General features: G+C 42.2%; 1 protein-coding gene across 2 annotated transcripts in view; it reads right to left on the minus strand.

The window, feature by feature from the left end:
* Positions 1–2,650: 2,650 nt before the first annotated feature.
* The window catches only part of LOC141131918 (transcriptional regulator QRICH1-like), an 87,239-nt gene continuing 67,322 nt past the window's right edge, over positions 2,651–22,567 (minus strand). Inside the window, exons 8-10 of one of the 2 annotated variants that reach the window (XM_073619740.1) lie at positions 9,637–9,788; positions 5,026–5,113; positions 2,651–4,381 (exon numbers count right to left, since the gene is read on the minus strand). In XM_073619740.1, the coding sequence (XP_073475841.1) occupies positions 4,192–4,381; positions 5,026–5,113; positions 9,637–9,788 (430 nt within the window). In that variant the 3' untranslated portion in view covers positions 2,651–4,191. Of the gene's footprint in view, positions 4,382–5,025; positions 5,117–9,636; positions 9,789–22,567 lie in introns of both variants that reach the window. The other variant, XM_073619739.1, reaches the window with a different exon arrangement.

Genomic DNA, 22,567 nt, shown 5'->3' on the forward strand with positions numbered 1-22,567 from the left:
ATGTCAGCATCTAGGCAAGGAAGAGAATACATACAGATATTGTTCAAAATTTGGGTGGAACCCCGCTTTAACACTAAATGCCAAGGTGATTGCCCTAACAAGATTACAGGCCGCTCCCACAGCATAGAGCCCAGGTACGGTTACCAAGGTCTTACTAAGGTCGCACAGATTCAGAGGCACTGCTTCTACTGTTATAGTAAAAGGCAGTGAAGAGTTTAAAGATTTCAAAGTAAATAAAAGCAAATTAAACATAGAAACTTCTCCATAGGAGAGAAGGTCATCACCTGCAGGGCCATAGCATAAAAACTGATGTCTCACAGAGTGGGGTAGGTTTTTGGGGGGCACACTCAAGAAGGCATGTCCAAAAGCATTGCTAGTGTCCACTCACCAGAAGGTAGTAGCCTATAACCCAAGGTCTAGGAATGTCCAGCCTGGCTCCTGCATTGTACTATGAAGATAAGTTCACAACGTACACAAAAAGTAGGATTCAGGACACAAGCAATCAGTCCAGAGTTTTTTGGGGGGATGAAGGTCATTCAGTTCAACCTAAGCAGAGGAAACCATAACTGAAAATACAGGAAAAACACAAAAAGAGCACAGAGACCTTGTGCAATAGAAAACACACTGGGCTATAGTTGTGAAAAACAATGATTGCGCTCACAATTGTACAGGAGATACTTGCCTCACATAACTTGAGGTTTAGAAGTGTATTTGGAATAATGATCAACTCTCACAGGGGTCTCCATCTTTGGGTGGTTTGCAGGTACTGAAAACCTTGCAGCCCAAAACAAGCAACATGAACCTTGGGAGTACAAATCTTCTAAGCACACTGGATTCTGATGGAAGATCTCTCACTATGCTAGTTGTATTACCATTGCCGTGCCCATTTGTTTGTGTGTTTCTTTTTTTTATTTTTTAACAGAATGTTAAAAAAAGACAAACTTTTGTGAATTAGTACTGCTGGGATCCCGAAGAAGGGGACACATCCTGAAAAGCTGTCCTGAAAAATTGTATGTTCATGCATATAAAAAAAGTATCGTGGACAGTACTCAACTATTTTTGTTGCAAATGCACTAATACGGCTACAATCACCTCAAGCAAGATGGAAGATAGAAGGTTCCAAACTAGTGTAATAAAACTGGTAATGCTTTATTAAAGTATGGTTAAAATAAATTTACATGCAACAAGTTGGGACAAAACTAGTAAAAAATCCAGATGTAAAGCGATCCCTTCCTGTGGCCTGCATTGAGAGGTTGTAATTGGATGTTGCCACAAGCACCTGCTGAGAGCTGGTATTCAACAGTGTCCTTCATTGCTGGACTGCAACCTCTGAGGCTGTAAAGTCTGCTTCCAAGGTGCATCCTGTGTCCAAAGCAACGTTTTGAAAACTCAATCCTCTTTATTAAGCCAGGTGACCGAGTCATCAGGATGCCACACAAAAGCAAACTTTGTAGTCCAGCAACGGTGACAACACTGAACACCAGTTCTCAGCCTGGGAAGGGAATGCTTCACCCGCCTGGACTTGTGGTCGTCAGAGTAAATAAATAATTGTTTAAAGTTTTAACGCACTAGTTTGCACCCTCTATTTGTGTACCTATTTCCCATCCCAGTGTGATTACAAGATTTGTACTCCTCGCCACCACCCAGAGATGGAGACGCCTGAGAGCTGCAACTACCCTTCTGAACCACCAGTTATGTCAAAAACGAATATCTCCTGTGCAATTGTAAATGCAATCTTCATCTTTCACGACTATGGCCCAGTTTGTCTTACTGCATGAGGTCTAGCCAGGCAAGCTAGCATTTTTAGGAGGAAGCCATCAATAGCAGCCTAGTTATTTCTCTCCTGAACAGTGTACTTGCATCCTAGATTTGTGTGACTTTGTCTATTGGAATGTTGAAACCTATAAAGCTACATTACATAGGCTATGTATACAGGTATCTGCTAACATATTCTTGTAATTCATGTTTGAAACACTCATGCCTACTCATGTTTTAGTCTAGTTAAAGTCATTCAATGGGGCTGCAGTACCAACCTTGACTGATAACAGTTTTCAGGTCAGAGAAGTGCAATTTGTGTAAATGTGTAAAAATATAATAATGTTGGTCTTTACTGAACCAGTTGGCTTGATACATTTCTTTCCAATTGGGTGCCAATAAGCATATGCTAGTTGCTCCCTTTCAGCAATCACGTGTATGAACCTTTAGCTGGCATACCAGGGGAAACTGAATGCAGGCCAAAAGTTGTGAAAGAGGGCAAGTGCAATCAGTGAAGTTCATTAGAATGACTGAAGGTAGGTCTTGGGTAGGGGAATTTGCTTGGTCTATTGAGTGCATTCTGCACTGTATGTTTAACCTGTCTTCTGCATGTATAGGTTCCCTTCCACCATCTAAGAACATAACCAACTAAATGGCTCTTGGCCCTCCTATAGCACTATATAAGTTGGCAAAACAATTAAAATGTATTGAAGTGGTGGAGTAATTGGTGTTAACATGCCCAGCACACCCAAGTATTCCATTTCATTTTTTAAAGCTGTCAAAGCAGCGGTCAAAAATATTTCTGCTTTCTAGTATTTGGACCTTAAGGTCTGCCTGGCAGGTAATCCCAATAAATTTTTAATTACATATATCAAAATATGTTTCTACAGCCAAATTTAATACATTCAATTGCAATTTTATTTCAAATCAAAATTAGTGCTCAATTTGTATTAAATAACAAAAAGGTACCAGAAATCTAGCATACATCAGATATAACAAACTCATTTTCCTATTAGTCAGTGATTTCCATGTTAAATCTTCTGTGAAAATATACAAATCTCCCTGTAAAAGTGAACTTACTAAAAACACAAGTAATCAAAATTTACATTACAGTCACCACTGAAAGAAATCCAAGTGCCTGGATTGTGTTAAGGCACAACAAGACTGGATTTTGAGGTAAGGTTGTATAGTTTGTCTGTCTTTATCTCAGCATGATGTGCAATCCTTCTGTGCAAACACAAAAGTCGGTCTTAGGCTACTTTCACACGGCGGCCATGATCGCGTTGGGGCGATTTTAACCCCCACTATCGGCCAAAGGGGTTAAAAGCGCCGTGTTGCGGCGCTTCAGAAGCGCTCCCCATGCATTCCAATGGGCAGGGGCGATGTAGAAGCGCTATTATATACAGTGCTCCTACACCGCCCCAAAGTTGCTACTTGCAGAACTTTTTGTAACGTCCCGCAAGTGAACCGCCTCAGTGTGAAAGTACTCAGGTTTTCACACTGGGTAGGGTTAACGGGCAGTTTTCAGGCGCTTTACAGGTGCTATTTCAAGCACTAAAATGCCGGAAAAATGCCTTTAGTGTGAAAGGGGTCTAAACCAATAAAGTGTCAAATCTGTAGTGACATTTTACTTAGGCACGAAGTACACCCACAACAACAAAACACAAAAAGCTGGAAATAATCCAACATTTTCTAAAGCTTCCCATAAACCCAGTTTACACTTGCTTTCAAAACAGAGGAAAATGGTGGAACAAAAAATCTCCCGTTACAGTTCAGAGGGGTGCAATGGCTGTATTCTTGCTTAAAACAAAGCATTACCTTGGAAACTGGGTTCCACTGCAAACAGGCTAGCTGTGGAAGCATTCTCCTTTTATAAAGGAAAAGAACAGTACAATTCCATAATTTCAGCATGTTTCATTATAAACATGATTATGGCTGCATTGCACTAAAGTGATTAATAAATTATACAACTGCTAAGCGCTTGGTATAAACAATGATTTCGTACATACAGTTTTCCACATGATACATCATTCTTAATTATAAGACTTAAGATAAGTGACTTTGTATGCACTTGTATATATGAAAAATAGTTAAACAATGAATCTATTTACAAAAAACAAAAGATAACTCGTGATCCATTTGGAGTGCAAAATTTACTCCATACAAGTGATTTCAGAACTGTATAAACAGTGTAACATAGGTGCTCAATGTGGTGCCAACATAAATTATTTCATAACAAACAACAATTCTGCAAAATGTGCTTCTTGCAAACATAGTAACATAGATAATGGTCAACCATTGCTTTGTATAGTCAAAGCACTCAGCTTCCGTGTGGAATAAGGTACAGTAGGGTAAAGATTATATGTGTTTTATCATGCTTTACAAAATGCATTTGTATATACAAAAGACTGAAAACAAGGATATAGAAGCAAGTAATTAATATGCAGAAATGCGGGATGAGGCATGTGTTTCCTGGACCTCTTTAACCAATAAAATGCGCGTTAACATTTGCTCCATCACCTCCTCATTTACAGGCTGTCCAGAGTACCAGATTGGGCTATTCGGTGCAACCACCGCTTCAGGGACCAAATAGAAGGCATCTGTTGGTCCTCGGGCCCCTTGAGGACTAAAAGAAAAAGAATGATTAAAAGGAAAATTCTTCAAAACAACCCTATAAAAACAACACATGAATACTTCTTTACATATATGGACATGAATGCATGTCAATTTGAGAGAAAAGCAAAGCAAGACAAAAAAGTCTTAATTGCTAGATCCCCTTTCAAAGAAGGTCTATGGGAGCCATAAAGTTTCCATTTACACTCTAGTCAAAACAAAAACAAAAAGTTAGCAAGTAAACACTCTGGGGTCACATGGACAGTGCTCTTATTAACTATGCAACTGCCATCAGGCAGCCCCACTCTAAACAGGCTTGTGGTTGCTGCTGATTTCCTGTTCCTAAATGTGTGCCTCTTCACAGGCCAGCGCCTCTCAAATAAATCAGAATCACTGAAAACATAGGGCAGCATTTACAACATATATGCCCGTCGTAATTTAGCAGCTTGCAGATCAATCCCATGCTAATCATACATGTCCCAGAAAATTTTCAAATTAATTATACACCCCTGATCTGCCCTGTCTGTAGGGCATCTATAAAGCATTCAATGGAAATCTGATAAAGACAACATAAAATGACAATCAACCCCTTAAAGTCTACTTCTATGCAATGGCTAATTGACAAGAAAAAAAATAGATTTATTGACCAACGCTTACCATTTAAAACGGTAGAAGTCATACAGTTTGATTGGACACTGCAAAGGATTATCTGGGTTTTCAAGTTGTTCCACGTATGTTTCTTCTGCTACTAGTTAACAAAAAGGAAAATCTAATTAAAAGGCATTTGAAGCAAGAGTGAATTACTGTGTTACCTGGACACCACCAAAAAAATGTTTGCTTAGGGCGCATCGTACAGTAAAAAGAATATATCATCACGATAGGCTAGAAATTAGTATAAATGAATCTCGGAACAATCAGACTTGGTGGAGCTCATTTTTCACACATCCAGCATATCTAGGTTACCGATTTACATTGCATTTATAAAATATTATTCATGCTTCACTGCCAGGGTAATCGAAAGGTTGCTTCCAGCCATTTGTGTATGAATCTTCTAAAGAGTAGAAGAATCAATGAATTTATCACCTACTTTTAAAGGTGAAGTTTAAGTGGGGAGTTGGCCGAGCTTAAATAGATATGACGTTTAGGTCAATAATCAATCACACACATAGAATTTAGTACAAAAGGGAATTCTGCTGTTTTGTGACTATAAGTGAGTAAGGGGGGAAAACAAGACACAATTGTAAATAAATCCCCTTCCAAAGTAACTAATAGGACATTCATGGTACCACTATATTCAGTTTAAGTATAAAATATATCCAAAGTTTATTTCGACTCAAGTTAAAATCACCCATTAATACAATTATGCAAATTTGTTTATCACTACAATATACACATTTGCTTATCACAATATACAGATATAAATTTTGGTTTACAATCACAAGCGTATGATGGATAGATAAGAATAATGGAGAATATTTGGCATTTCTGAAGAAGCAGGCTTTGTCCTGTGAAATGTGTCGAATGTGGAAGTTCGAGATTGTGGAAATTTAATTCATCACGTTTGTGATTGTAAACAAAAGTTTGGAACCATTTAGGTGGATATTTGTATCTGTACATTGTATTGATAAGCAAATTTGCATAATTGTTTTAAATAGGTGATTTCAACTTGAGTCAAGACAAACCTTGGCTATATTTTATACTTAAACTGAACATAGCGGTACCGTGAAAGTCCAATTAGTTACTTTGGTAGGGGATTTATTTAATATTGCAGTTTTTGAGGATGTGATACCTGTTGTAAAACCATGTAAAGACATAATTTATTCCCCTAAAAAAAAATTATATATATATATATATATATATATATATATATATATATATATATTTTTAATTTTTTTTTATTCAATAATCCAGCCATTAAGTGATTTCTCCATGCAAGGCAAAGCAACAGGTTCACTGGTCTCCCAGCAGCAAAACATTTTCTTTAGCCATCCTGATGCCCTTTGAATGAAGAAAAACTAGATTTTTGTACTTACCGCAAAATCTCCTTGGAGTCAAAGGTCACTGTAGAATAGTCTATGACATGTGGGTCAAGATCAGGACCAGGAACCCCAAAAGAACAACTGGCACTCAAAGGAGCCATGAACCTCTATCAACAATGTGGTGGACAATCAAGCATCCACCTTACGGGAACTACAGGTGAACAATACTAACCAAACAGAAAGTCAACTTAGACTAGCAGTTAGGTTATCAAAAATAAATGAATATACACACACTCAAACAAGAAAAAGTATGTGAACTCCCTAACTGGTTTGCTGCAGTAAATTGCCATGAACAACAATAGACACACACAATGTGCCTAAGCTGGTAACACAAACAATTCTAATGTCCTTATTGAACGTACCCATTAAACATTCACAGTGCTATAGTAAAAAAGTAGGTGAACCCCTAGACTAATTACTTCAGGGAAAGCTGATTGGAGTCAGTAGTTTGCACATCTAGAGTCCAGTTAATGAAATTAGTTTGCAGGTGTGGTTTAGAGATACCTTTATTGATAAAAAGACATTTTATGACAACAAACAATCTCTTTAACCACTTGCCGCCAAATCACCTGGTACATCATTTGACTTCAAGTGGTTGTACCGGGATGATGCCACCACGGTTCAGTTTTAGAGTCGACGGTCGGCTCTCTTGCAAAAATAAATGGAAAGGCTAACCAGCCAATCGGTTGATATTGCAAGCAGCGGGAGGGGACGTCCTCCTCCCCCTCCCACGGGAAACCCGAGCTACTAGCCGCCACATCCGCCAGCTAGTCGGAAACCTGAAAAAATAGCCAGGATTGGTTTTGATCGGGTCTCCGCTATGGTAACCTAAAAGTGATGACATGACATCACTTCATGTTTTTACCAGCATCTTAAAGGGGCCATTTTTTAATGATTAAAAGAGTTAAAAAATGCCGATCTTGGCGCTTTGAATGCTTTCAAGTGCAAAGGAGGGATTTGGGGTCTTCCAGACCTGTCATGCCCCTATTGCTGTCACAAGGATGTTTACATTCCTTGTGACAGCAATAACAGTGATCAAAAAGTAAAGCAACAGTGTAAAAAAAAAAAAAAAAATTAAAGTGCCTCTGTCCTGCTAGCGCACAAAGGTGAAAACGCGTGTCCGTCTGGCACGCACGCAAACAGTGATCGTCCCACACAAGTGAGGTTTTGCCTCAAACATCGGATAATGGGCAGTAATTCTAGCACTAGACCTCCTCTGTACATCTAAAGTGGTAACCTGTAAAGTCGCCTATGGAAAGTAAACCGTACGTCATTTGACGCCGTTGTGTGGGCGTGCGCATATTTAAAGCATGACAGGTTTGGTATCTACTTACTTGGCGTGACATTTTTTATATTTTACAAAAAAGTGTGTTATGTATTGTGTTTTTTTGCATTAAAATTTATTCTCTAGGGCATCTGCTTTTAAATTACACACACACTATATATATATATATATATATATATATATATATATACACACACATACACATATATACACACACACATACATACATATACATACACACACACATATATATATAGATATATATATATGTTTGGTGGTTCTAACTAATTTTCTAGCAAAAAAAATAAATTTCACATGTAAACAAAAAGTGCCAGAAAATGCCTGGTCTTCAAGTGGTTAAATGTTTAGGCAACCATCAGTCGACAGACAAATTGTCAATAAACGGACAATTTAAGACTGTGGCTACTCTTCCTAGAAGTGGGCGCCAGCCAAAGTGACTCCCAAGGCACCTCGCAGAATCCTCAAAGTCACTAAAAGCATGAAGATCTCACTGGAATTGGCAAACATCCCCATTCGGGAGTCAACCATACATAAGTCTTTGAACAGGCAGGGTGTCCATGGCAGAACACTAGAGGAACACTGAAGGAAGCTGCTGCTGTAAAAAAAAAAAAAAAAAAAAAACATTGCTGTATGCCTAAAGTTTGCCAAAAAGCACCTTGACAAACGCAGTGCTAATAGGAAAGTATTTTGTGGACTGAAGAAACAAAAGTCGAATAGTTAGGGAATAATACTCAGCACTTTGTATGGCGCAAAATGGGCACAGTTTACCAACATCAGAACATCATCCCAACAGTAAAGTATGGTGGAAGGAACATCAAGACAAATCTGCTAGCTTTGCTGCCTCAGGGCCTGGACCACTTTTGTCATCGAGGGTAAAATGAATTCCCAAGTTTACTAAAAAATTCTACATATTGTTAGGGTGGCTGTCCACCAGCTGAAGCTTAGTAGAAGTTGGGTGATGCAGCAGGACAATGACCCTTAGCATCGAAGTAAATCCATCACAAAATCCAAATGAAAATGCACCTTTTTGCAGCAGCCCAGTCAGCCTCATATATTTATTACATTCATTCCAATATTTATGGCGATACCTCACGTGTGGTGCAATGTGTGTGTGGGCGCAGTGTGTGTGTGCTTTTACATTTTTTACTTTATTAAAAATGTTTTTACTTTTTTTGATGTAACGTGGTTATTACAAAGGGGCTAACAAGGGAAGTTCCTACCCGCTACCGTAAATGTGATTGGGTGGCTGTAAAAATTACTCCAAGCTTGTTTCAACCACTTCAAGTCCCAAAAAAATCCCCAAACAATATATCTCAAAGAAAAAAAAATACAAAAATAAAACATTAAGATCCTCCACAGCAGCACTGACGAAAAGGGGTCCTCATAGGACAATCAAAAACGAAGGCATGACAGGTGGAGGCAGGGTTATTCGGGGGCTGGTTCAATCTTATTTTTTTTGCCAGTATCCAAGCTCTTGTAGGAGGCAGCATTACCCATATGTCAGACTATTCTACAATCCTGTGTCCCTCAATGGACAATAAAAGAAATATTGGTTACTTACAGGTAAAGAGGAGCATATAACAGAAGTGGTGATTTGTCCGATGATGTCATGCAAGGGCTTGAAGACAACCCTACGTAAACACTGACTGGAAATCCAACTTGCACTTATACAATGCTGTCTTATCATGTGTGCCATGGCCAAACAGTACAGTAGGGGAGAGAAAGGAAAGTACACTGTTGGGAAGGTCGTTAATATGAACCCACTGCCTTGCATGGAAAAATCACAATCTCACTTTAAATTTACCTTAGATTTCAAAAAAATATTTTCCCACATACTCTGTTTTTACTTTTCTAATACATCCCCTGTAAATGATCCAGAAAATTAGCTTGTTTTTCAAACTATATAACTTTGAGACTCCACACCTTTTAAGCCACTTTGAACTTGACCATAGAGGCGCAAAAATCGTATTGTACAGTTTTTGTCTTTTCCTATACCGGGGTTCTTCCTAGTCTGCTTTGTTATCTTGGAGAACGCCAGTTGTGAATGCTGCTCCACAGTCTTCAAAACAAAATACCTAATAAAAAAAATTACAGAACTTTAAAAACATAAGAATTTTTTTAAATATCTTTAGTTAAAGAAAGACAAAAGGTTAAAGTAGGACTATAAGCAAAATTATTTAAAATTTTGGATAGAGTAAGTGAGGATTATTACCCGTGCCAGATTTTTTTTCTTTGCCATCTGTGTAGCATTGGGGAGATTTACTTTCACTTCCTATGCCTTGGGGCCCCAGGTCACCAGAACTAGTGTCCCTATAGGAAGGTTTCCCCTTTATTACTTTTCTGGGAACAACCTAAAATTTGGTCTTTTCTTTTACGTTCAAGAATTGTAAACAAGACAAATAGAGTGGGTGAATCTCCCCAACAGGGGCACGGACAGCAATGAAAACCTACTAGGTGTTCTAATCTATCTGCACCAACCAAAACTAAAAAAAAAAAAAGTTTTGCCTTTAGTTAGTTATACTTTAACAATCACAATGTTGGAAGCATTATCAGAGGAAGGCAACTCAAACACAGGGAGTATATAAAAATTGAAAAGAAAAAAAAAAAAAAAAAAATCCACATGTAACTCAAGTAGACAAGTCATGGAGCCAAGACCCCTACCGAAACGCACATGAATTTATACAAAAGTATTGTACTACAAGAATTTAATCTCATTTCTTGCCCTTTCAAATAATAGTAACATGGGGCGTGGCTTGGACATGGCGGAGTGAGGAAGCTCATGGCTAGAGCTCCCGACTAGCTTAACACGGCTGAAATACCCATATAACGCATACTGTGGCTTGAAATGACCTATCGGAGACGCCAGGGAAACAGGGGATCAACTAAAGTGAATCCAGCAGCATCGATCACCCGTTACATGCAATCCCCAGCTGCCGAGGCGGCCTCCACTACAGCGACACGTGGCGGGAGAGGTCTGATGATCTTCCCTACTACATCCATGGCCGCATCTAGGAACCATGTCCTGGACTCGCTGGAGGGAATTCCCTCTCTCCTGGCACCTCCACCCGGCAGCCCGAGTGGATCGGAGGCATCCGCGATGTCATTACAGGCTGATGCAGACATAAGGACCTTGTTGCGGGCACTCCCCACAAAAGCCAATATGGAGGCCCTGATGATGAAAATGGAGAAACAACATTGCCGGGACTTCCACGGGCTCCGCTCCGAGGTTAACTCATTGGATGACCGCCTAAGTAAGGAGGAATCAGAGGTGAGCTCTCCAGGAGCAGTTAACAGAGCTGCAGCTCCAGGCTGAGAACTTCGAAAACCGCAGCCGCAATAATCTTCGGATCCGAGGGCTGCCCGAGGCGACTGGACCCAAAAATCTCCAGGAGACAGTATTGGCGATCCTCCAGCTGGTCCTGAGCCCTGATCCTCCTACCAATATGGAGTTTGATCGTGTGCACCACGCACTTGGACCACGATAGCAAGATCCTGACCGGCCCAGAGAAGTGATATGTCGTCTCCACCGTTACTCCTGAAAAGATCAGGTACTCCGGGCCGCTTGGACTAGAGAGCAAATTAAGTTTGACGGAGCCCTCATATCTATCTTCCAGGATATGTCGCGAGCAACTCTGCAAAGGAGGGCTATGCTTAAGCCCCTGCTCGAGCGGCTGCGGCATGCTGCGCTGCCATATCGCTGGGGTTTCCCATTACAACTAACAGTCCGTAATGGGGGTTCATCGTTTACCATCTGCCGGATTTGTTCCACTTCCTGGACATGGAGCCTGTCCCCATACCAGATTGGCTGCAGCCGCTACCAGTCAGGGATCCACGCTCTGCACTTCGGGCTTCCAGACCAGGCCTGCCTCGTCGATCTTCCAGAAGAAGAGGTGACCGGCCGCCGGCGGGAGCACAGGAGCCCGAAATGTAACCCTTTGCTGCAGTTACCGTGAGTGTTCTGGTTCTAGGGTCGCACACATCATGCACTGACATTTCTCCTGGGGCCCCTGATGCGGACTAATGCCCTGTACACACGATAGGATTTTCCAATGGAAAATGTGTGCTAGGACCTTGTTGTCGGAAATTCCGACCGTGTGTAGGCTCCATCACACATTTTCCATAGGAATTTCCGACACACAAAGTTTGAGAGCTCGCTATAAAATTTTCTGACAACAAAATCCGTTGTCGGAAATTCCAATCGTGTGTACACAAATCCGATGCACAAAGTGCCACGCATGCTCAGAATAAATTAAGAAACAAAAGCTATTGGCTACTGCCCCGTTTATAGTCCCGACATACGTGTTATACGTCACCGCGTTCAGAACGATCGGATTTTTCGACAACTTTGAGTGACCGTGTGTATGCAAGACAAGTTTGAGCCAACATCCGTTGGAAAAAATCCATGGATTTTGTTGTCGGAATGTCTGATCAATGTCCGACCGTGTGTACAGGGCATAAGACTTAACATTCTGAGCCGCGCTGAAAGGAAAAGCCCCTTGGCTTCGTACTGAGTGTCCTGAGCACCCCCCCTTCCCATGTGTAAGTGGTTGCGGGCCCCGCTCCTCCGGCCATTGTCCGATGTTGTTCCCCCTTCCCTCCATCCCGGGACTGAGCCGTATATACACAGACCTGCATGACAGCTACTCTGCAAGTGTACGGTGGCGGGAGTCCCGACCCACATGAGAGTCTTGGACTTTGGGCTGGGGGGGTGTCTGATGCCGCAGTGCTATGGGACGAGCGGTGTCTGTGGGGGGGTGGTCTGGGGTGGGTGGCAGACCATGAGATGCTCTGTGTGTATTGTATGCTAGTGGGGGGGGAGATCTGTTGGGGGAGTAATGCATTTGGTTCTAGAGATGCAGTGTTTTTGTTGGGGGGCGTGAAGGGGCTATCTGAATTTTCCTCTCTTCTCTCCCCCACATCCTCTCCACTGCGCTTCCTTCCCTCCTTTTTCTCTCTTCCTTCTCCCATCCTCCATTTTCCCCCCGCTTTCCCTTCTTTCCCCCCGCCTCCCCCCCTCTTCCTTCCTCCCTCTCCCCCCCCCCCAACCATTCCCTTTGCTTCCCCCTCCTTGTCTCTCACCTCTATTGTCTACCTCCTTCTCCTGGTCTTTTCTCATCTCCCCCCCCTCTTCCACTTTCCTCGCCCTCCCTCTCCCCCCCCCCGCCATCGAGGTTTTGGGTCATGCTCGCACAGGAAGGAAGCATATACTCTATATACAGCTTTTATTGGGGCATTGTTCTCGGGCGCCTGAGTCATGTGGGGATGCTTCCGTGGCCTTAACCCGTGTATCCCATTTGGACTGCCTGGAGGGAGGGGTTGGCTGGACACAGAGGGTTGTCTGTCTGCCTAGCCAGTGTGGGATCCCCTTCGCGGGAGCCACTCCAAGTGGACTGGGTAGGTTGGCTCCACTCTCCAGGTAGCTCCTCTCTATTTCTCAACCGGTACAGGGGACAGGAATTTCAGTTTGGTTCCTAATAATGATGTGTGTTTTGTATTCCTAATAAGAAAAAAACTTTCTGCTGTTTTGGGTTCTATATTTTGTTGCTATATGTGTTTTTTCAGCTGTTTACCTGTTACTTGGATATTAAAGAGCTTTGGGAAATACCTGGCTCTCCGCAATCCATTGGGTGGGTCGGGATAGGGAGCCTCCGACCCCTGTTGTGTTCAACCTCTCCTCCACATAGGGTTGCACCCATTTAGTGACCCATATTTAAGGGTTACAAGGGTGCTGTGAGACTAGGTCTCTCCTACGCCTAAGGCGTATTAGTCTCCCTCTCCTGCTTCCCCCTCCCCCCCCCTTTTTTTTTTCTCTTTCTTTCTCTTCAGATTATCTTTCTTTCTTTCCTCTTCACTTGCTCTCTCTAATTCACAGTGAATTCTTCCTTGTCCTTCCTTTCACTCTCTAGTCTCCGTTCCCCTTCATACCTCCCCCTCCCCTTTTTTCTTTTTTTTCTTCTTTCCCCCTTCTTGTCCTTGTTTGCGTCCTCCAGTCGGAGTCATGCCATTTGGTAAATCAGAGCCTGTTCGCCTCGTTTCCTTCAATGAGAAGGGACTGAACACCCCTGAGAAGCGCTCCATGGTGTTAGCTACTCTAAAACACATGAAGGCCCAAGTGTGTTTCCTTCAGGAGACCCACTACCGTGCGGATAGTACACCAAGACTCCATGACCGCTTTTTTCCAACAGTGTACCATGGCTGCGCCTCTGACTCTAAGTCAAGGGGTGTGAGTATCTTGATCCGAGGCTCTATCCCATGGCAGTTAAGGGATCGGTGGGGTGATTCGGAAGGAAGAGCTCTCTTTGTGAAGGGGATGCTTGGGGGATCTCTAATTACCCTGGTCAACCTATATCTCCCCAATTCCAACCAGATCTCCTTTCTGGAACCGGTTATGTCTAAATTGGGTGACTTCGCCGAAGGAATTGTGATTTTGGGTGGCGACATGAACTTTGTCATGGACCCGTCTTTGGACTCTACCAGGCCTCATGCGCAACACTGAAACGCCTTAAAGGAACTTCCATGCGTTCCAATTGGTGGATGTGTGGCGGATTCTTTATCCAAATCACAGGGACTACACATTCTATTCGCACCCTCATAATTCCTATACCAGAATTGATCGGTTCATGCTGCCACAAACGCTCCTGTCTAAAGTCACCTCAGCCTCGATTGGTTCTCTCTCTTTTTCAGACTATGCTCCGGTTTTTGTAGACATCGACTTGCTCCAGCCCGAAGTGAATCAGTGGACTTGGAAACTTAATGACTCACTGATCCAGATACCTAAGGTGACTAAAGAGGTGTCCAGGGAACTAAGACAGTTCTTCTCCAGGAATGTAGGCCCCGGGGCTGCCCCAACAATAGTGTGGGAGGCACATACATGCTACATCAGAGGTCTTCTGATCAAAATAGGATCTCGAATCAAGAAAGAGCGCTCAAAACATATCAAAGACATTTTGGAAAAAATAAGATCCCTTGAAACAGCCCATAAACAGTCTTTAGCTTCCCAAACCCTGCTTGAATTGACGGCCTTGCGGAACCAGCTCCGCTCCCTAGCCTTGTTTAGGGCCAAGGCAGTGATATCTAAATGTCGACGATCATTTTATGAAAACAGCAACAAATGCGGGAAAATGTTAGCACGGGCCTTGAGAGCTCAGAGGGCTCGCACATTTATTCCTGAACTTCTTAAGGACAACAACAATAAAGTCCACACTACGGAAGGTATCGCCAAACTGTTCCAGGAGTATTATACATCTTTGTATAATCTCCCATGCCCGACATCTGAGGAGGAAAATCCTCTGTGCTGAGGAACATCCGAGAAGATCTGCATAGGTCTGGCCTCCCCGGTCTTTCAGAGGTGGAGCTGTCCGAATTAGAGAAACCTATCTTGGTGGAGGAGGTGGCCTTGGCAATAAAGCACATGCAACTAGGCAAGGCACCTGACCCGGATGGCTATTCACTTCTTTACTACAGGACCTTTGGGGACCTGTTGACTCCTCATTTTCTCTCAGCATATAATGCAACAGGAGAAGGGACACCCCTCCCTGGGGACGCACTGAGGGCATACATTACTGTGATTCCAAAAGAGGGCAAGGACCCGTTACGCTGCCAAAATTACCGGCCGATCTCATTGCTAAATGTAGATCTAAAGATTTTTACAAAAATTCTATTGGATGCGTCTGATCGACCTGATACCACAACTGATCCACTCTGACCAAGTCGGATTTGTACCTACAAGGGAGGCGCGCGACAATACTACAAAAGCAATCAATATTATCCACGCTGCACGGACGCGGAAAACCCCACTGTTGCTCCTCTCAACGGATGCCGAAAAGGCGTTCGACAGGGTGAGCTAGCCTTTCCTGTTTGAAACCCTCCGCTGTATAGGCCTGAAGGAGCGCATGATGAATTGGGTAAAAGCTATCTATTCTTGCCCATCGGCACAGGTCAAGGTCAACGGCCACCTCTCCTCTCCATTTGGGATAACAAATGGGAAAAGACAGGAGTGTCCCTTATTGCCCCCGATATTCACTCTCAAACCTTTCTTGCGTCTCGTCAGAGACAACCCAAATATCACGGGCCCTCGCCTTGATGCCACATTGTCCCCGAAAATTGCAGAATTTGCAGACGACCTGCTCTTTTTCCTGACAAATCCCCTTGTTTCTATTCCAAACTTGCTTAAAGAACTGAAGATATATTGGACTTTATCATTGTTCCGTTATTAACTACCAAAAATCGGAAGCGCTTGCCGTATCTCTGCCTCCATCCCTAATTGAGTTGCTCCGGGTAGACTTTCCTTTTAAATGGGCAGCTAACCACATTAAATACCTGGGGATCTTACTGTCCGGTAGGACAGAGGAGCTTTTCCTCTGTAACTTCCCTCCTCTTCTAACAGCCATAAAGAAAGACCTACAGGAGTGGCAACACGGGCTGTTCTCCTGGTTTGGTCGCTGCAGCATAATAAAAATGAATATCCTGCCTAGGCTGTTATATCACTTCCAAGCCTTACCTATATGGGTGCCGTCCTCCTTCCTAAAAGCAGTGAACAGAGTGTTGGTTCATTTTGTGTGGGCCCGGAAACCCACCACAGTTAACCCAAAAAGGTCTCCGGCTCCCAAAGCTGAAGGGAGGCTTGGCCCTACCGGACGTCATTCTCTATCATATGGCTTGCCATCTTACCCGTATACTAGATTGGTGTCGCCACGGATCCCTGAAACAATGGGTGCAAATAGAACAATCCCTAACAGGAGTCCACCTCGGATCGATACCCTGGTGCCAGAAACCCTTGCCAAAACAATTTCAGATCACCCCACGGTGGGGGTGACAATACAGACGGCTTGGAAGGTTTTCCGAGACTTGTCGGTTGCACCGCCCCCATCCCCACTCACCCCTGTAGTGGGCAATCCAGCTTTCATGTCGGGTTTCAATGATCCTAGATTTGAAACAGAGTGAGCGATCACAGGCACAACATTTTCTCAGTAATGGACAATGGAGAAATAGGCAGCAAATATTGGACGATCCGGCCCTGAGTGGGCTCTCTTTCTGGCAAAAGGTCCAGCTATCCCACTTCACTGGCTCTCTGCCCTTCCCGGCCGCATATGAAAGACAATTGACCCGCTTTGAATCGATTGTGCCAGGATCAGACACCGTTGAGACATGCAATATCCCTGACATATCAACTACTGGTATCGACGACCCCGGAATATAGGCCTCCCTATATTTCCAGATGGGAGCGTGATATGGATATACAATTGACGGAGAAGCAGGTAGACAGGATCATTCTTTTCACCCAAAAGACCTCTATATGCGCAAGACAACAAGAAGCGGGATACAAAATACTATCCCGTTGGTACTATACACCAGAAAGGATCCATAGGATGTTCCCTGTGTTGGAGATGCGGGGAGGAGATCGGAACGTTCCTGCATGTCTTTTGGACCTGCCGCATCTTACAACCCTTTTGGGCAGAGGTACACCGCATCATGCAGAAATTCACAGACCGGACGCTGCCGATGTCCCCTGAGCTCTTCCTTCTGCACCACCACGAGATACTGAGTAAGTGATATAGAAAATCTATACTGCCGCTCTTGATCACTGCGGCAAACAGTTGCATCCCTTTGAACTGGAAACAGACGCAGCCTCCGTCGGTGGCGGGTTGGTTGAAAAGAGTGGCAGATATACATGCAATGGAGGACTTGGTGGCCACAGAGAAAGGCCTACACGAGACATTTTCCAAAAAATGGTTCTATTGGCATGAATTCTATTATTCTGAAGAGTACGGACGGCTGGTGGCTCGACATCCCTGAGGGGGTTGTCTATGGGAGACGAAGGGGGAGAGTGGCTGCGACTGGAGGATAGTTCCAGCTCCCCGTTCTTCAACTCCCTTCCGCAACGCCCCCCCCCCCCTTTTTTTTTTCTTCTCTCCTCTATGCTTCCTGTCTCATCTTTTTTCTCTCTCCTTGTACTGTCTAGGGTTCAGCAATAATATGCTATGCCCTTTTTTTTTTTTTTTTTTGAGCCGCTCTTACAGGCTCAAATCGTTCCCTTTTCTTTTTAGTTCTACATACCCTAAACTTACAACAGCATTTCGCCGTAAAAAATGGTTATGCCGGATGCAGAGGTCTCCGGTTACATTAATACATGATAGATATGATTCCCTTCTGATAGTTGGGACCCCCTTTTTTCAGGGTTATCTACTTGTGGGACTTGGGGGAATGTCTGCTTTATTGTGATATGAGTGTGGTCTCTGTATTTTTGCGTGCTTACCTTTCTTAAATAAAGAATTTATTTAAAAAAATAATAGTAACATGGTCCTTTACTTCAACTAAATCAATTATATGGCCAGTAATATACTGACCTTCTGTATGCAAAAGAAAAAAAAACAGGATTCATCTCTGTCCTGTTTTATTGACCTAGATTCCCTACTGATAAAAGGCTCCAACCACACAGTAGTTGTGCTAACAGGAGTTCAATAAACTCAGCTTTTACATTTTAAAAGTATCTCAAACTCTAGATCTGTTCTTACCCTATAATACTGTAATATCACATCTTATATGGTTCTGTACTGCAAATTGAATCTTACAGCTCATGTGACTTTAGACGATCTTTTTAGGATGTTGTACTTATACTCCTCTCTTTAACGCAAAATATAATAAACAAGAGCTTACGTCAAGCTGATTAAATCAATGCAAGGCTAAAGCTCTATGACATGGGCCCATTGGCATACCATAGACCAGATACAAAAGCTTCTCATATTATGGACAAATTAATGCAAACCAGTAACCAAACCAAAACAAAGCTAACAGCAGCAACGGGTAGGTATCGGCATGTATAACCAAGTCTGGAGACAAGGTGAGACTTTCTGCATCACAATAAGCAAGCCAGCAACAAAACATGCTGGTCAAAAAATGTTTTCAAAAGTTTTGCTTCCTGAAAAACTTTTGGTGATTATGATAGACCCTTTCAAATCAAAAAATATAAATTTCAGAAAGACTGTGTAGTGGAGGAATCTTGAGAAATATGAAATTAACATATTACTATAATGTAGTAATATGCATAACAGGGCTAAAAATATTTTACTGTGGATTTTCATTTGTACTCCGTGTCCAGTGCATCTTGCTGCAGTGTCTAACAATCAGCCACCATGGATAGATTCCAGTTGCCCTGATACTGTTTTTCCATTGTGGCAATGTCCTGGTGAAACCTTTCACAATTTTCATCACTAATTAAACCTAGATTTTCAGGAAAGAAGACCAAGTGTGAATGCAGAAAATGAATCTTCAGGGACATGTGGCGTTTCACGGTCGTGTATGCTCGAAGAACTTAGTCAAATAGCTAAATGTAATTCCCTAGTTCGTAGTTGCCAAGAAAATTTTCAATGATGTCCTTGAAGGTTTTCCAGGTGATTTTCTCTGGCACCACTAACAGGTCTTCGAATCACTTGTCATCGATGATGCATCTGATATGTGGACCAATTAAAATGCCTTCCTTAATTGCATCAGTTATTTTTGGAAGTATCTGTCTCATAATGATAAGCTTCACCTTCCTTGTTCATGGCTTTCACAAATTTTTTTGTTAGTCAAAGTTTTATGTGAAGCCAAGTTAAAAATATCTTTGTCGGGTCAACAAGTGTTTCATATGCTCCATTTTTCTGTCTTGGAACCAAATTCTTTTGGAGTGGCCATTTCTTTTAAATGTAATGTGACTCTCTTGCACGATTGTCTATTTGTAACAGTACAGTACTTGGTATAGCCAAGCTGCATTACAAGCAGCAGAACCACTCCTTTGAATCTCCACAGATATTCCAGTTTTAGTTGATGTACTTGAGGTGATTTAGCCACAGTTCATGTATTAACGTTTCTTTTATATATGCAGTATGGCCAACAGTAGAGCTGCACAATTAATCGTTAAAAAATTGTGATCTCGATTCAACCCCCCTGAGATCTCTATTGCAGAGTTTGCCGATTCTTTCATATAACAAGTGGAGAGACTTATCTGCTCACTCAGCTGTCAAAAGAAAACATCCGGGCAGTCTGCCAAGTTTTTAACATGAAACATGGCAACTCTTCCTTCTTAGATCAAAGGGATAAACTTCCGTGTGAAAAAAAATCCAGGCAGTCTGCCAAGTTTTTAAACATGTAAATGCAGGAAGTTTAACCACTTAAAGTCCAAATCTTTTTCTGACACTTGTTTCTTACATTAAAATAAATATTTTTTGCTAGAAAATTACTTGGAACCCCCAAACATTATATATATTTTAGCAGAGACCCTAGGGAATAAAATGTCAATTGCTGCAATATTTTATGTCACACTGTATTTGCTCATCGGTCTTTCAAATGCAATTTTTTGGGAAAAAATACACTTCAATAAATAAATTTAAAAAAAAAATAAACAGTAATGTTAGCACAATTTTTGTTTGTTTTAATGTGAAAGATGTTACGCCGCGAGAATCGTGCAGCCCCGAGAATCGTGCAGCTCTAGCCAACAGGTATTGCAAATTGCAAAAACAGAACATTTCTATAAAAGATATGCGATAGATTAAATTACAGGTTATTTTCACGATTAGCAAATTACAGGTTATTTTAGTATTTAGCAGTCAAAAATCACCAAAAAGTGTTTAGGAAGCAAAATCTTTGTTGTCTCATGATATTTACTCAACAACTGGTGTCATATCTGACAGTTCAAAGACATGCAGGCCCAAGGTGAGATTAATAAAGGGGATCTACATGTTCCTGATAAGGTGGATGAGTTACACCAGTTGAGAATAAATGTAGACATATTTGCTGGATGGCCTTTATTTTCACTTTGCTTTCAGTGGGGACCTTTGGCCACAAACCCACATAAAAATAATGGCTTCTAAGGTGTGTGCGAGAGTCATTGGTTATTTTCCTTAGCCATGGATTTAATATAAAGTCAATAAAAAGCAAACAAAAAAATTGAATATATTGCAGTTTTCCAATCCCTATGTGATGGCTACATTAGCTTTAATTTTTCAGACTATGAACATGTTTATAAAGTACCGAAAATAACTGTTGATCATGTGAGAAATACAGCGTCAAACTACTGCTTAAGTAAACATTTTTTAATATGTTTTTATTGAATATTTCATCAAGGTACAGTATCTCACAAAAGTGAGTACACCCCTCACATTTTTGTAAAATATTTTATTATATCTTTTCATGTGACAACACTGAAGAAATTACACACTGCTACAATATAAAGTAGTGAGTGTGCAGCTTGTAGAACAGTGTAAATTTGCTGTCCCCTCAAAATAACTCAACACATATTATGAAGAAGAAAGAGAGGAACTCAGTAGCTCATCCAAAAAGTCCTACTGAAAAAGGGTCTCAGTAAAACAGACATAAAGTAATGCCCATCTTGCAGAACAAGTGACCAATAGAAAACATACTTGAAAACCATTCCCTGTAAATAAACATTAAAGCTCCAGGATGGTGATCATCTGAATACAAAGGCATACAGATTCAAATAACACACAGCCTTTAATGTTTAAACCGCTGGCAAGAAAAGGGAGTATACCCCTAAGTGAAAATGTCCAAATTGGGCCCAATCAACCATTTTCCCTCCCTACTGTCATGTGACTCAGTGTTACAAGGTCTCAGGTGTGAATGGGGAGTAGGTGTGTTAAATTTAGTGTTATCTCTCTCACTCCCTCATACTTGTCACTGGAAGTTCAACATGGCACCTCATGGCAAAGGAGGATCTGAAAAAAAGAACTGTTGCTCTACATAAAGATGGCCTAGGCTATAAGAAGATTGCCAAGACCCTGAAACTGAGCTGCAGCAAGTTGGCCAAGACCATAAACCGGTTTAACAGGACAGGTTCCACTCAGAACAGGCCTCGCCATGGTCGACCAAAGAATTTAAGTGCATGTGCTCAGCATCATATCCAAAGATTGTCTTTGGGAAATCGACGTATGAGTGCTGCCAGCATTGCTGCAGAGGTTGAAGAGGTGAGGGGTCAGCCTGTCAGTGCTCAGACAATACGCCGCAAACTGCATCAAATTGGTCTGCATGGCTGTCGTCCTAGAAGGAAGTCTCTTCTAAAGATGATGCACAAGAAAGCCCGCAAAAAGTTTGCTGAAGACAAGCAGACTAAGGACATGGATTACTGGAACCATGTCCTGTGGTCTGATGAGACCAAGATTAACTTATTTGGTTCACATGGTGTCAAGTGTGTGTGGCGGCAACCAGGTGAGGAGTACAAAGACAAGTGTGTCTTGCCTACAGTCAGGAATGTGGTGAGAGAGTTACTGTCTGGAGCTGCAGGAGTGCTGCCGGCACTGGGGAGCTACAGTTCATTAAGGGAACCATGAATGCCAACTGTGACATACTAAAGCAGAGCATGATCCCCGCCCTTCAGAGACTGGGCCGCAGGGCAGTATTCCAACATGATAAATACCCCAAACACACCTCCAAGACGACCACTGCCTTGCTAAAGAAGCTGAGGGTAAAGGTGATGGACTGGCCAAGCATGTCTCCAGACCTATATCCTATTGACCATCTGTGGGGTATCTTCAAACGGAAGGTAGAGGAGCGCAAGGTCTCTAACATCCACCAGCTTTGTGATGTCATCATGAAGGAGTGGAGGAGGACTCCAGTGGCAACCTGTGAAGCTCTGGTAAACTCCATGCCCAAGAGGGTTAAGACAGTGTTGGAAAATAATGGTGGCCACACAAAATATTGACACTTTGGGCCCAATTTGGACATTTTCACTTGGGAGTGTACTCACTTTTGTTGCCAGCGGTTCAGATATTAATGGTTGTGTGTTGAGTTATTTTGAGGGAACAGCAAATTTACACTGTTATACAAGCTGTACACTCACTACTTTACATTGTAGCAAACTGTA

The sequence above is a fragment of the Aquarana catesbeiana genome, linkage group LG03 (genome assembly GCF_042186555.1).
Source record: "Aquarana catesbeiana isolate 2022-GZ linkage group LG03, ASM4218655v1, whole genome shotgun sequence".
Classification (NCBI taxonomy): domain Eukaryota; kingdom Metazoa; phylum Chordata; class Amphibia; order Anura; family Ranidae; genus Aquarana; species Aquarana catesbeiana.